General features: G+C 34.1%; 2 protein-coding genes across 2 annotated transcripts in view; both read left to right on the top strand.

Moving 5' to 3' along the window:
• Window positions 1-16,110, top strand: part of zgc:103759 (U8 snoRNA-decapping enzyme) — a 576,073-nt gene that overhangs the window by 401,088 nt on the left and 158,875 nt on the right. The gene's annotated exons all lie outside the window — the stretch shown is intronic.
• Window positions 1,868-15,232, top strand: LOC108233043 (scavenger receptor cysteine-rich type 1 protein M130). The gene is made up of 19 exons (XM_017411216.3): window positions 1,868-1,970; window positions 3,725-4,045; window positions 4,191-4,301; window positions 5,051-5,260; window positions 5,352-5,537; window positions 5,639-5,793; window positions 6,123-6,270; window positions 6,363-6,659; window positions 7,395-7,697; window positions 8,260-8,556; window positions 8,846-9,148; window positions 9,902-10,210; window positions 10,890-11,162; window positions 11,751-11,926; window positions 12,184-12,292; window positions 12,449-12,601; window positions 12,870-12,962; window positions 13,128-13,286; window positions 13,390-15,232. The coding sequence occupies exons 1-19, from the start codon at window positions 1,907-1,909 to the stop codon at window positions 13,575-13,577; spliced, it is 3,855 nt and encodes a 1,284-aa protein (XP_017266705.1). The 5' UTR covers window positions 1,868-1,906; the 3' UTR covers window positions 13,578-15,232.

The raw sequence follows: 16,110 nt of genomic DNA, 5'->3' as shown, positions 1-16,110 counted from the left end.
TACTTCTGTATCTCTCCATTTCATTATGATGTTTTTATCTGTATGTGATTCTGTACCTGATTGGTGTTTCTGTGTAGTAAAGCACTTTGAATCGCCTTGTTGAGGAAAAGTGCTATATAAATAAATTTCACTTCACTTCACTACAAAGCACCATAATAATAACAGTCTTTCTTGTCTATTTTTGTCAATAATTGTGTCAAAACCTGCCCTATATGTAAAAACACATGCACCGCGGTGTCACCGGTGATTATAAAAAGGTTAAGCAGTCGCCACTGGAAGCCTAATTTCTGATTATTTTCCGTTCTTTTGGCATCTCAAAGAACACTGGCTCCATTTTCTTAAAAGTTATTTTAATGTGGATGTGTTTTAATTTTACATTTGTATATTGGAGCACCGTCTCTTGCTTCCTTGGTAAACGGACTGAAGTGCCTTTTTGGTACTAGTTATAGTTATTTCTCAAGGTGGCGTTATGTTTTGTGTACTTACAAAGATAATAACGTAAGAGAAACTATTACCACCCTGAGGTTGCTGCACAGCAGAGTTATTCACATCTTTGGCAGTTCTTGCATCTGTTTCTGCTGAAATCATCAACAACATTTTTGTATGCATTAGTTCAAAAAGTTAAAAGTAAAATGTGCATCTAGCCTGTGTGTGAAGACCAACTAAATACAATAGCTATTACTGAAAAAGAATCCTGTGTAACATTTTTCATTCGTGCTGCTGTTAGTGTCGAAGTCTTATTTAAACACCGTTACTGAGGTTGTGACAACCAGGTTGTTAAATCACTGTCGTCTTTTTTTATTTCTAGATGTTTGCTGATAAAAGGAGGAAGGATGTTTTTTTTTCTCAATAAAAAAAATTCCATCCTTTCTATGAATATCAATAGTTCTGACATTTCTCTGATGTGAAGATGACATTTGAGCTCTTCGTTAGAGACGCCGCTGTCTTCAGCCGCCTGATTCTGTCAGATGTCAGGAATACTGGTAACACCAAAATAACATATGGCAAATTATCTAAAAGGTTCCCCATTATATTAAGATTACTAGCATAAATTTGGGGGAATTTATGCAACTTTATTGTTTACAATGTGAGATTATGATGACTTGATTTAAAACAAAAACTCAAATACAGGAAAATGTAAAAAAAAGTAAAAAGTGCCTATCAGTTCAAAGCATTCCCTTTTAATTTCTGATGAATTAAATATATATATATATATATATATATATATATATATATATATATATATATATATATATATATATATATATTTGTGCGTGTGAAAATTGAACAAAATCTAGCTAACTAAATTATCAACTCGCATTTAATTTTAAATAAATTACTGATTTTTATTATAATTCTAACCTGAATTTACTCAGATTTTAAAGAATCTATAAATTTCTTTTGTCATAATAGAGAAAATATATATTTAAATTGTTTTTTTTAATTAGTTCTTAATAAATAATAAAAAATAAACTTTGTTTTGCATTCAGGTTGTCCAAATATCAATGTTGACTGTTGTCTTTACTGTGAGAGACAAAAATAAATTAATCTAAATATTTTACTTATTCAGTGACATAATTGATAGTCCACGTTTCACAAAATTATTTATATATATGTAAAATCTTTACCACTGCAGCTTGTGTTAAAAAAACACTTAAAATAAAAAATAAATACACATTTTATAAACATAGAAATTTAACAATATCTTAAATTTTTCTACACTTTTACCTCCTATGCAAACATTTGAAGCTATATAAACATTTTCTCACTTTTCTTCCGTTCTTAAACTGTGCCTTTGAGTCTAACGATGAGTCACTTGCAGCTTTTTGGCGGGACTTCCTCGTCAATATAAACTTGCTCAGCTCATCTGTGTGTCTCATTCTTCAGTCGTGAAAATGTGGTGAAGATGTGGTTCCTTCTCCTCCTCCTCCTCCACTCCTTCGCTCACTCTGAGGCGGAGGACTTAAAAGGCAAGTTAGAACTTTTATAATTAAATCTAGAGCAAAAATGACCCCTGTAACCGAAAAAAATGGAAGAAATACTAATAGACTAATGTAGGCAGCAAAAATTACTTAATTTTAAAAAATTAATTTAAAAATTGATGGGTTTTTTTTTGTTTTTTCAGGCAAATAAAACTAAAGAAATGTCTTTTTTCCATGGTTTGAATATATATATATTTAGATGGACATTTTTGCTGATTTTTTTAATAAACTGAGAGAAACATGTCTGCTATTTATTGCTAAAAATAATTTAAGTAGTATTTTGTTTTGTAAAGTTACTGTAAAGACATTTGATTGCCTTTTTGGATATAATAATCTAAAATAATCAGGATTCCAAAACATTTTCTTTTGCATAGTTTTATACTTTTTTGTACTTAAAGCCATAATAGCTGTCAAAACACAAGATTTTTCAATGCTTCTGATATGATTTTTTTAATATATGTGTATCATCCATGATATAACATTACATCACTACCAAAAGTCTACTGCATAATTTGTAATAAATATGTGAAATCAGTTGGAGTTGGAAACAAAGGCGAGAAATATTTGCTGTAATGCGAGTTTTATAAAGAAAAAAAAACCTTATGTCTTTTGACAGTAATTATAGCTTTAAAATGTTTGACTTTTACTGTGTTTTTACAATAAACTTTGAATATTTCTGTTCATACTAGATGCCTGATTTAGCGGCGTCACTATTACACAGAACTTATAGAAGCTGCAGAAAGAAATAAAAATGTAAAAATCTAACTATGCTGCTATTCACATTGTAATAGTGAGCTTTAATGATCAGAAACAGACTAAATTATGAGGCTACAGCTTACACTCGCTCCACTGTTTGCAGATACTCTGTCAAAAATATTTTAGCTTTTTAACCACCTGACCCCAAACTAAACAAAATATGTGTTAAATTCTCCTCATATGGTTAAAATTTTGAATTTTTTATGCAATAGTATAAGGAGTGATATAAAGTTTAATATGAATTCATTTCCCTGTTTTAGTTTTCCAGATATGGAAAATATTTAAGTGATGTTTTCCCTATATTTTTCATTTCCAAGTCAGAATTTAAAAAAAAATAACTAAATTTACATATTATCAAAACATATTTTATTCTTTATATCAAAATTATTAGTTTATTTTCCCAAAAACTATTTTTGTAAATAGTGAAAATTAAATAAATAATGAAATAATTACTCTTAAAGTTTATTGCAGCTATTTAAAAAAAAATTACTCTTCACAAGAGCGATATATGTGACTTACCTAAAGCCTAAAGCCTGATATGACCACACAAAAAATAATAAACACATTAATTTAAAAATTATTGGGTTAACTGGCAACACAGAATTGTCGTCAGGTGTGAGTATGAACATTTGTCTGTGTCTTTGTGGAACGGTGACCGGATCGGTAACCTGGTCAGGGTGTACGCCGCCTCTCGCCCTGTGACTGCTGGAGATGGGTACCAGCTCCCAGCAGGTCAAGCGGTTAAATAAAATCAATAGATGGATGGATAACAGTGTGTGGACTGCCAGTGCTGTAAAGGAATCGAGCATAAAAAATACAGCACGTGCTAAAAGGACTTTATGTTTCACTCTGCCTAATCTGAATGCATATTTACCATCTTTTCACTGTGACTTTATGTTTGTCCAAAAGTATTTTCCTTTTCAATATTATGCTGATACGTATGAAAACCAAGCAGCCTTATTCATAAATCTTTATTCTTTAATCAGATCCTTCCAGGGTAGTTCTGCAGAACAAAAACAACATATCCTGTGAAGGTCACGTTGAAATCTTCTATAATAACAAGTGGGGCTATGTCGGAGACAAACACTGGAACGAGAAAACTGAGAAAGTGGCATGCAGGAGCACTCACTGTGGCGAACCGGTACAGAACTCAACAAGCAATGTCCGCAGGTCCATGAAACACGAAGTCTGGCTCAATGAACTGAAATGTACAGGGAACGAGATGGACCTGTGGGACTGTCCTGGCTGGCCCGGTCCAGGCGTCAGCTTTTACAAAAAACCAACTGTGAAAAAGATTAAATGTTCAAGTAGGTCTTTAATATTTCATCATATTTAGTGTGATAAAGATTATTATAGGCACTGATGTACAGTCTGACTGAAAGAGTCAATCAAGTCAAAATGATATAATTAAGGTGTTTTTAGTTTGGCTCTGACATTATTTTATCTTTTCAGACAACGTCCACATTAACCTAAGACATGTGAAGGACCATGTAAGATGTGAAGGAGTTGTCCAGTATTTCATAAACGGCAAAAAAGAGGGTTACATTTGTGAGGAGAACTTTGGTAAGAAGTTGTACCATCTGTATATTGTTGTATATTCATGTCATCCAGGACATGACAAATCCTGCACGTCTAGAATCAAAGCAACTGGACTTCTGTTCTGCATTTGAAGACATCTCTCTTATCATACGGGGATCTTTTCTGAAATTAAAAAAACTGTAGAGTTTGGAGATCCAAGCTTTAAACTGCACGAGAAGGTTTGTTTATGCAAGCTAAATTCACATGTAGATTGGTCTTACTCCCCTGCATGTGAAATTAGTTTGCATAAATGAAGCATCTCATGTAGTTTAAAGCTTGGAAATCTAAAAAAGCTACCTGGATGGGAAGCTAAAGTTCCTTAATTAAAGAATACAAGTCCAGTTGCTTGTAGGATTGTACCATTTGTACAATACAATTTACCACAATTCTGTTTAAAGATTGAAGACGTGAAAGGATTTTTCTGTTTTTTTTTTGCAAATGTGATGCAAATTAAGAAAGCCATATAAAAAAAGTTGAATAAGGTTGACCCTAAAAGTTATTTAGTTGTAGATATACACCGAATTAATACTTTCTGAGACTTTCATCAAACTTCTTTTTTTTTTTTTTGTTCATGTTTATTATTAGGAACTAATAAATCACAGATGTAAATATGCATTTTCTTATAGAAGCATTCGCGACTTAGCAATAAACTTATAAATAAAATGATAAAAGTCAGTTTGCTTGTCTGATATATTTTTTTTAATTCTTCTGAATACAATTTCTCTAAAATGAAGGCAGAATTGAGGCTGAACATTTGTGTCAGAGCTTGAATTGTGGAGAATTCAAAGAGATGCTGAAAGCCAATTGGATGACTCCAGATGATTTCCAAAATTCAAAAAAGATGATGATCAACTGTTCGGGCATCAATAAAATGACTCACCTGTGGCAGTGTGTACGTTCTGCGTCCAAATCATGCCATCATCCTGCGTCTGTCTCATGTTACGGTAACATACTTACAGCCCCACACACACACACTTACACACATATGAGTGTTATATGTGGAAACAGCGGTGAATGATGGGTTCACTTAAACAGGTCACAAGAGAGTGCAGCTCGAAGGAAACTCGTCAAATGTTTGCTCTGGAAACCTGCAGGAGTATAAAAACACGAAATGGGAAAATTATAAAGGCAAGGAAACTGATTTAAATAAGTTGTGCGAGCAAATGCACTGTGGTGCTTCATCTGTCCCCAACCAGACTGAAGAAAATCTGACATGTGGAGGTAATCTGAATATTCATCTATTCAACCAAATTCATTTCTGTTTTCCATATCTGTTATGTTACTGATACAAAGGATGTTTTATCTTGTTTTTTTCCCCGCAGACAGTGTCAGAGTTGTTCTGATGAATAACAACAAGGAAAGCAAATGTTATGGAGAAGTCAATATAAATTTGAATAATAAAGCAGAGCCAGTGTGTGCCTCTGATTGGACTGAGAAGGAAGCTGACATGGTCTGCAAAGAACTAAAGTGTGGGAAAGTGAGTATGGTTTACCCAATATTAGTGAAAAACTAACAAATACATTGAACAACTTGGGAAGGCGCTCTTAAATAAGTGTCTTCACATTATTGTTGTTATGCTGGCCAAACTGGCCAAAATGGAAGCTATGTAGAATTTGATTGACGTATATGTGAGTGTTATCAAAATTGTATTGAATCGTGAAGAAAAATGTTAATTTAAAAGAAAAATCCACTTTCCGCATTTTGGAATTATTTTTATTGGCAGCACTGATTGCCATTACTCTGTCATGATTTGTGATATTTAACAGCTTCTGTTTGTGAATTGCATATTTAAAATGCTTTCCTCAGATGCTCAAAAATGAAAAAAGAACAAGACCCATGTCTGGGATTATAGATCATGTTAAGTGTGAAGGCACAGAGGCCTCACTGTGGCACTGCAGGGCTAAACATCATCCGAAACTCAGTTGTTCCTCCATTCCTTATGTGGTCTGTGCAGGTGAGATGTGGCAGAGATCATTCAGTTACCTGTAGCATTACAAGCCTTTAATGGTATTAATCAAAAATGAATTCTTTTTCATCATGACGCAGAAAACATGGACGTGAAACTGGTGGACGGCCCTGGAAAATGTGCCGGGAGATTGGAAGTCCAACAGGAGGGCCGGTGGAAACAAGTCAGGAGTGGTTGGGGGGATAAAAATTCAGACAATGTTTGCAAACTGCTTAAGTGTGGAAATAAGAGCAGAAAAAATAGTGACAAATTCAGAAAGGGTAAAGGTGATTTACTGACCATGAAGTGCAGTGAAAACATAGCTCACATATCCGAGTGCAGCACACAGAACAACCAAGCCAAACAGCAAGAAGATGCAGTGGAAATAACCTGTGACGGTGAGTTTTTGTCCTTTTTTGTGTTGTCTTTAACTCTCTCCTTCCACTCTGGTTTGCATTAGATGTGTATTTATAAAGGCACTTATGAGAACATGATTGAACTTAAAATCGATTACAATTGACAACATAAGTTAAAGAAGTTTAGGAAAATATCTGCAGCAACATCAAACACAACTTTAAGTGACCTTTTATTAGATCAAAACAACAGTTTATGTGTCGGTCAATCAGACTAAAACCCAGAAAGCTACATTCTTACACTAAATAATAATAATAATAATAATAATTTAGCTACTTTAGGTTTTTAGGTAGCCTTTTATTACCTTTAGCTTCTAGCTAAATTGAGCTATTTTTAGCCTTTAGTTTATGTTTTGCTACTTTTAGCTTTTATGTAATGTTTTGCTTGTAGCTAGTGTTCTGCTTATTTTAGCCCTAACAGCTAAGTTTCAGCTTTATCATCATTCACATTTTCATGTAAATTTTGTCCTTACAATCGTGTATATTTGCAAATTACAAATTAGCTTGAAAAACCTTGGAAAGGGTTTCATGGCTCACAATATTCGTAAAGTGAAAACAACAAGTTGTCCAAAATGATTGACCAAAGTTTTAATTGATTTGGAAGATTAAAGTTAGTCCTATCAAATGTGGCGTCGTATTTTTAGAATTTGAAACAAAAACTACAAGTCAATAATTAAATTACTCACTGAGTCCCTTCTCCCTTTCTTTCCTTCTGTGCAGAACACAAGATTGTATTTCTGGGTGGAAATGAAGCGTGTTCTGGTGATGTGGGGATAGAACAAGGCGAACAAACCTTTTGGCTCTCTGGGTCCAATGAGACGTGGAACCAAGTGGCAGCAGACACAGTGTGCCAGCAGTTGCACTGTGGGAAAGCTAAAACGTTTCAGTTGAAAAGTTACAATGGTACAACACCTGTCTGGAATAAAACTTACAGCTGCTCATCCAACGACAAGTCCCTGTTTGAATGTAACACAACACCTCTACCAGACTCCAACCAGACTATTGCCCATGTGACGTGCACAGGTAATGTGAAGCACCCACCACTTTTAAGTTTGTTGTTGCTTTTTGTTGCCGTGCATGTGTGTTACCTTACATGTTCAATGTAAACTTTGTCTGTTCAGAATAGCTTACAGATTTGAATGAACCTTTTGGGAAATAATCATTGGATGCACATCTACAACTTATCAACATTTGGAGCCAACCCAGTTCACATCCAAATGACCTTAGAAAACACAAAGATGGCTATATTTCAGTCAGTTTTACAGATATTTTGATACAACTTGGTGCGGTAGCATCTAAGAGCAGCTCACAACACATACTTTGAGCACAATACATTACACAAAATGTTAGCATTGACCTTCGGTGTCATCCCTGTTTGTCTGTTAGCAAAATCTCTCTCTCTCTCTCTCTCTCTCTCTCTCTCTCTCTCTCTCTCTCTCAAGCCGAATGATTTCAACATATAGATAAATGTGATAATAACAGATGCTTTGCTTGTTTTATTGAAGCTTATAGTAATCCTAAAATGTTTTGATTATAAAAAGCTCTCTAAGATTTTTTCTGTGTTCCTTTTTGATCACCACAACAGGAAATATTACATTGGAGCTGAAAAACCGCTGCTGGGGAGACGTCCTTATCACTGCAGAAGGGAAAACTGGAGGTATATATGCAGACACCTGGACACAGGACATGTCCACAAAGCTGTGTGAGGAACTAAACTGTGGAGACGCAATCGAACATCCAACCAGTCAGTCTGATCAAAAAGATGTAATCTTTAAAAGTTTGCATGCCAGAAGTGAAAATACCACTCTGAACAAGTACACCTTTGTCAAAAGGGAGGATAATGAGAACACAGGTGGAAACAAGGCCTACGTTATCTGCAAAGGTAACAGGTTTGTTTGTTGTTGTTTTTTGTTTTGCATCTCATTCCTTTCAGTTTGAGATTTTTTTTTTATTTAATCAAACTATACTGGGCAATAAAAAAGTTAGTTGTTGTTTTACTTTTTCCTATTCAATTATCTTCTTTCTTGTTTGTTTTCAAAACAACTAAACGCATAATTTATCCACCAGCCACTAAGTTTTTCTATGGTCAGTTTTGCCTTTTGCACATATCTGATTCCGATTCCTCGTGTTTGTGTTTTTATCAAAACAACAACAATTTTTCTCCGTTGCAGGCAGCATCAAGCCAAGATTCGCAAAGTCTCGGGATAAATGTTCTGGTAATGTTGAAATTCAGTATGAGGGCAAGTGGCATCCAGTGTTCAAGAGTTCTCTTGAAAATAGTCAAACCCAAAACGCCATCTGTAAGAAGCTAAATTGTGGTAGAGCTTCCAACTTCAGTACCTACTTCGGCCCAACAGCAGGTGTGGAAAAGGCCATCAAAATAAACTGTCCTCAACAGAAATTTTCATCTTGTGAAATAACTCTTGAGAAAACAACTAAGCAGATCGATGAACTTGGAGCTCTGCAGTGCTCTGGTTAGTGTGATGATTTCTGTTTTCTGTTTCATCCTTTTCTTATTCTAGTAAAAAAAATGTGATGGTTTTGAAAGTACAGGATAAGACGGACATTTTATGTATTTGTTTTTTTTTACGCACATTTAGAAGCTTCCCGTACAACAATAATTAGTCATTTGGAAAATTCTCGTTGAGTGTTAAAAGCGAAATGATGACAACATGTTATCTTCCAGTTTCTGGGTGGATAAAAGCGAACCGTTTATATCTCCCAAATAATCTGCAATATCTTAAGATTTAGAATAAATATTCCACATTCATGCTCTCTTAGGTCTATGATAAGTTACTGTTTTTATGTATGGTTTTATTTTAGATTTTTTGTATACATGTTTAAATATTGTATCTTAACAAAAAACTACATTTGGTTTTAGTTTTGTACCATTTAAATCATTTCCCCCTGCCATCTGGTTTTGCTTAGATATACACTGCAAACAAGCAGCTATTAGTGGCTCTAAACTTCACAATATAGATAATGTTTAATTTGCACAACAAACTGTATAAAATAATGTCTGTGTCATCAACTTCTTGAATTAGCTTTTTGCTCGCTGCAATCTTTGTCCTATTTTGAGTATTTAGTATTGATGGAGGTGTTTCTTTGTGCAGCTCTTGGCAAGAATCTAAAAAACCATTCTGGTGAAAAGAAATCTGTCTTATCTTAAATTCCATTTGATGAGGTTTTGATGTTCTTACTGTATTTGTTCCTTCTGCTTGCCTTAGATTGGAAGAAGATAGCATTAGAGGTTGATGATGCCTGTAAAGGTGAAGTAAGTGTTTACACTAAAGGAGACAATGAGGACAAAAGAAGTGTTGTTTCCAGCCAAGGTTGGACAGAAACTGAGGGGAAGAGGCTCTGTCGGGATATGAACTGTAAAGAATACAAGACACATAGAGGAATTCCTTTGGATGGTTCTGAAACTCTCTGGAACAACAGCTTTAATTGTTCTGATAAAGCTGAAAGCATCTGGGACTGTGAAAGAAAAAAGGCACCTTCTTCAGACAGTCAAAAGCTCTACATTGAATGTGGCGGTAAGACTTATTTTAGCAGGTTTGCTCTTTAATAATTAGAATTTTGCAAATGGTGTTGGAAACTGAGCTGTAAAGTGAATTATGATGCTTGCAATGTCAATAATCAGATATACAACAAACGCCGCTGCTTCACAATAAGTTTTCTCAATCGAAATCAAACATTTAGTGAAAATACACAGGCTAATTGTCGTGCTCAGAGTTTAATGAAACAACTACACAGTTTGAACATTAAACTTGCAGCCAATTACATTTTTGTTTTGTTGTTGTTGTTTTTAGATCTAACAAATTTTGAAGCATGTACTTCCAAATTAACTAATCTGGGGATCTGTTTAATTTTTTTTTTTGGTTTGGGTTTAGTTGAAAATTTGACACAAAGTAACTTCTCAACCCCTGCAAGTCGATTGACTCATACTGATCACATCAGTAATAGGATAATTGCAAAAAGATGCAAAATTTGGGGTGAAAGAGCAATCATGGCTCTGTGTAAATATGTAAGCTGAACTTAACCAATATCTCAAAAGTTAGATAGTTATTGAGATTTTGACGCAATTTGAAACTGATAGAATATAAATTTCTTTTATTAGAGATAAGTAAACTTTGGACCAGCTTTTTCCTTTCCAGGCTGCTCGTAATCTGGATGATAATGAGATTTTGTTCTTTTTATTGCTTTCCTTCCTAGCTGAGCCCAGTGTCAAATTTTCAAAAAAATGTTTTGGAGAACTGACAATAGATGGATATAAAGTGTGTGACAGCCAGTGGAAGCTTGAATATTCACACATGATTTGCCAGCAGCTGAACTGTGGCAATGCCATCGAAGGACTCTTGGAAAGTAAAACTGTTTCAGACCAATCCGATTATCAGTATGTCCACTGCGATGAGCACAATTACATCATTGGGCAGTGCAAGAGGGTCAGTGGAAAATGCCAAAAACCGGTATCTATTTCATGTACTGGTAAGTGTGCTTGCATCCTATTTAATTCTCCTATTTTTTTTTTCAAAAAAATTAAGTTTTAAAAATATTGGAGAAAATGTGTTCATGATTATCTCTTATTATAAATTTATTTGCCATGAATATAATTTAGATAACATTACTACTATATATGGTATTGTATATTTTTATGATTTAGTGGCTTCTTTCTCTCTAATTGTTAACATTTTTCCAAGTTTCTAACAAAAACAGAAGATAAATATTTGTTAGCAGAAGCGTAAAAGCAATAATTCATAAAAAGGCTTCAGCCTCCTTAAAAGAAACCTAACAACATTAATGGAAGCCACCGACCCTCTTTTGTTTGGCTTCTACTCAATATGAAATCATTTACATATAATAAATAAGTTGGCAGGAAGTAGCATCTGTTGGCAGCACTTAAAAAAAGTATAAAAACTAACTTTTCTGATAAAATTCATAAAATTTAGTTACTCACTGTTTATTTATTTTCTAAAAGAAACAATATGTTTTACTTTCTTTTATTATTGTTGTTTCTGTTGGTTTTTTGTTGTTGTTGTTTGTTTTTTGGTAAAACTTCTTGTCTTTTTTTTGCAGGCAGTATCAAGTTCAACACCACAGAAAAATGTGGTGGTCAAATTAAAATCAATTATCAAAACGATGAAAAAGAATTGTGTGTAGAAGCTGACGACAAAACATTATCAAAGTACATCTGTCAAGAGAATGGGTGTGGTTGGTCAGGCACAGACTCTACGAGAATCTCATCCATTAAGGTAAAGATTTAAATAAAATTAGTTTTACATCAGAGTTGAAAAACCCCCAAAACAAAACAAAAACTGTAAAAAGTTCAGAAAGTATATTACAACCTTTTTCAGGGCAGTTATGTGACACAAAAATCTAACTGACTTGTCATCTTGTTACAATAAATGTTTCCTTTTTGTTTTACTTAGCCTTCAGTTTTATCACTGACAGACTTTTGTGTGTGTTTAAACCTGTGTAACTATGACGTTTTAATTTAATTTTCATAAAGGTCAGCTCTGAATTAAGTCTCAAGTGCCCAAATACTTACAGAGATATGAGGTACTGTGTCAAAAAACAGACTTGTACAGATTCATCTGTGTCTTCCATCATCTGTACAGGTAACAAAAAACTCTTAATAAATTGTAAACATTTATTTATTTTGTTTGTGTAAAGGAGTGAAGTTACTGTATTTAATTAATATTCTAATTATTTGTGAATTAATAAGATAAAAACAAGTAATTGTCTCATTTTTACTTTTCTGTTTTTGATTTCAGGCTATCAGCCGGTTCCCCCACCACAACCGTCAAAACCACCAGATCTAGTGTCTATCCTTTTAGGAGTGGGAATTGTTCTCATACTGGTTATATTAATTGTGATATTTATACGATACCGAATTGTCATGAGAAACAGGAAATCCAGACTGTCATGTAGGTACTTTTTTGAACATTTTAGGTTAAATACAGATTGATAACTAGTTTTATTTTTCAATGAATTGGCAAAGTGTATCATTACTGCAAGCTAAATCTCTTTTAGTGTCCTGATTATTCTTGTTTTGTTTTTTTTAAGCTGTACTGAATCTTTTCTGCCTCTAGAGGGCAATCTTCAGTCAATTTTGGAGTTTCACTGTTCTGACAGGCTCTGAACACTGCAAGACAGCTGTTGTATCATTAAATATCTTGTGCAATTTTAATTTAGCAAATATGCTGCCAGAACAAGAAGGTGAAGAGGAAAGTGGGGAGTATGAAGATGTGGACAAATCAGATGAAATTGAACGCTTCGGTGGTGGCAGTGAGTCTATTTTTTTTTTTTTCTGATTTTTCTTCAACTTTAAAGAAGTTCTTTAAAAGTTAAAAAAAGAAAAAGAAAAACTTCCTTATCATTTTTTGTATATTTTCATTATAAAAGGTCTCTTTCTCCCTGATTTTAAATGTTTGTTGCTCTTGTTCTATGCAGGATTCAGATCAGAATCTGAAATTAAAAGAGACAAAGATGTAGAAAGCAATGCCTCTTTCAGTTACGACGACATCGATGAGGTGACGGAGGCTGTACCCCTGACTTCTCCGGGATCCATGGATGCTGCCCCAAAAGACAAACTTTCCAACCGCAGCAATGGAAAGTTTTTAACCAGTTTCAATCCCATCTTTTTCCACATTAGAGTACATCTTGGTAACATCTGCATCCAAAAGACTAACTGAAATGTAACTGTCTTTAACAGATGGTGTGACCTACGAAGTGGACGACGCACAGGAGAATTATGATGACATTGACGCCAGCCCCGAGGTGGTGCAGACTAGGGCTGAAGTCCACGACGGGCCAGAAACTGCACCTGAAACGGATGCACCTGCACCGAGTCCGGCGGTGCAGCAGGATGAAGATTACCTCGTGCCTGGTCAAGATGGGTGAGCCAACGCTGGGTTGAAATTCTAATCCAACAAAATTTAATGTGGAAAATTGGATGAAATAAAAATCTGTTTTTGCTGTAAGACAAAACTTTTAAGTTTTATATTCAATAACGTAACAAAATATTTTATTAATTGCTTACAATAAACATACAAATAGAGCAGAAACAAAGGGTAAAAATATAAATGCATTCCCAGATAAGATAATCAAGCTGACAAATTGAAACACTTATCATAAAATAATCATTTTTAAATTATAAATGATATAAGAAACAGCATAAGTGAATTGTTTGTTTGTTTGTATGCATTCTCAGTTATAATAAAATAACCTAGTCCCAATTTATTTAGTGGTTGGCCACTTTGACACATTTGTTATTGTTAAAATTTGTGTTATCATATTACATTACTTGTAATCATTGTTTTAGGATTGTTGGTTTGAAGCTGAAATTATTCTGGTAATTTCTTTTTTGCTTGTTTGTTTTAAATGCATGGGGTGAGTAATGGGTCAGTCTTACCAAGAGTGTTACAGCTTCTGCTAAGTTTATTTCTTTATAGACTTTTATATGTTTCATCCAGAAAACTCTGCTCCCTATTGGTCATTTAAAAAAATGCAAGTTCAAAGCACTCCTTCATTGGCTTTACTTTTCAGAACTGGAGGCTACTTCCTTCTTTTGTATTGAAATATTGTTTGTGATTTTTAGCCTCAAGTTAGATGCCACTTTTCAAAAAAACAAACAAAGCTAGAAGAATGTTATTATGGCCTATATTAGCAACAAAGCTAGCCTAGTTGCTGAGATAGTTTATGCTAAGTTAAGCTAACTGATTGGTAAAACTGTCTCCATATTAGCAAAGAACAGTTGTTTGTCATAGTTGTTTCCATAGATAGTTGCTGGGTAAGAAAGCTATAGTTCCCATACATCTACTGCTGTAAATACTATGTTCAAATAAATACATATTGTAAATATAATAACTTAGGCCTGTATGTCATTGGGCTGCGACTATTGGCAACTAGTTGGTGACTAGAATTGCAAGAAAATTGGAACATTTTTATTTGGTTCATACTAAACAACACATTTGCATCAATATGTTAAGGTAACTGCAAACAAATTGCAACATTCCTGCAAATAACGTGCCGACTTATTTGTGGCAACTGAGTCACAAAGTGTCCTAATTTTGTCTCAGTTTATTTGCAATTTATTCTTTCTTTTGTCTCCAATTAGTCACAGTTTGGTTTAATACATTGCCAAGCCTTCTCAAGTTGTTTCACATTTCTCATACTTTGTGTTTTATAAGACTGGTTCCAATTTGCTTTGTAGATATTTTGAACATGTTCAATATAAAGGTTCTGCAACTCACAAGGAAAATGAGATTTCCTACAAACGTTTTAAGACATTTTGGAAACTCACAGGCAAATGCCAAACTTAGAGTATCTGTAATAGTTGCAGTCCAGCGAGACGCAGACTTTAGATGTTTGTTCTGTTTCAAGACAAAAAAAATTAACAGTTTAGCTTTTGTAAAATGTGTTTTTTATTTCATGGAAATTCCTGTATCAGATAACCTTTTTTACGTTTTATGTATTTTCAGAAAAGTTTGTAGCAGAAATTGATTTTCTGTGTAATCATGTTATTCTTCAGATTATATTCATTTATGCATTTTTGTTGTTTTACAAATGTGCAACATCCTATTGAGAAGCTTTTTGCCATTTTTTTTGCAGATTCAACATTAAATTCTTCATCAAGCACTTTTGTTTGTTCTTTGTTTAAGCTTTCAAGCTTTTTTCCCTCTTCCAGCTTCCTGTGAGGCCTCTCAGTCTCTGCAGGGTTATTTGGAAATAGCTTAGATGTTGAGTATCAAACTGTATGTCAAGTAGTTTATATATAGTTTGATACACAGCACAATAAGCCATTCTATCCAAAATACGTCATTTTAACAGAGGCCTACAGTAAGTATTGAAATTTGTGAAAATGAAATGTTTTTTATAGTTTGTTTTGATTTTTTGATATTTCACCAAGATGTGGTTTTAATTGGGTTAACATTTGGGTTCACATTTTCAAAGCACTTAATCATTTCCTCCTAGCGGTGAAGACATACGAGAGCTGTTGCTCTCTACAAATGTTTCCATGAGTAGCATCATCCGTGAGGCAATGACAGATCTGCAAGAGACTCGAATGTTTTGTCAGGGGCTATCCAAGGGCCTCTGAGATCACAGAGGCAGTGATATACCCGAAGGGACTAATTTGTAGCCAGTGGCCCTCGTCAGTTATGTAAACATCAAGCCCATCCTTGCTGTCCAAGTCTTTTCCACAGATCGTGGCGTGGGATTAACGCTGGTTTGTCTTTAAAGCTTAAATAGATATAATGGAGACATTCAAGTTTTCATGTGATCTTCAATATAACCAGGCTGCAGCGAGTACCAGCAAAGGTAGAGGTAACTCAGAGGTCCTAAAAATTGCATTTACTTAAATGTAAAGTTTTTATTAAATATTGGAAACACTATTAACAACCAGAATATTCTCTGAGACAAATACAGCTCAAAA

Source organism: Kryptolebias marmoratus, linkage group LG8 (genome assembly GCF_001649575.2).
Source record: "Kryptolebias marmoratus isolate JLee-2015 linkage group LG8, ASM164957v2, whole genome shotgun sequence".
Taxonomy (NCBI): Eukaryota; Metazoa; Chordata; class Actinopteri; order Cyprinodontiformes; family Rivulidae; genus Kryptolebias; species Kryptolebias marmoratus.
This window is presented reverse-complemented; position numbering and strand designations above follow the sequence as displayed.

Bases quoted from the DNA above. Each gene is read 5' to 3' on its own strand.
- LOC108233043 (XM_017411216.3), top strand. From the start codon at position 1,907: ATGTGGTTCCTTCTCCTCCTCCTCCTCCACTCCTTCGCTCACTCTGAG. The intron at 6,660-7,394 runs GTGAGTTTTTGT...CCTTCTGTGCAG, and splicing joins AGTGGAAATAACCTGTGACG to AACACAAGATTGTATTTCTG. The intron at 13,287-13,389 runs GAAAGTTTTTAA...TGTCTTTAACAG, and splicing joins ACTTTCCAACCGCAGCAATG to ATGGTGTGACCTACGAAGTG.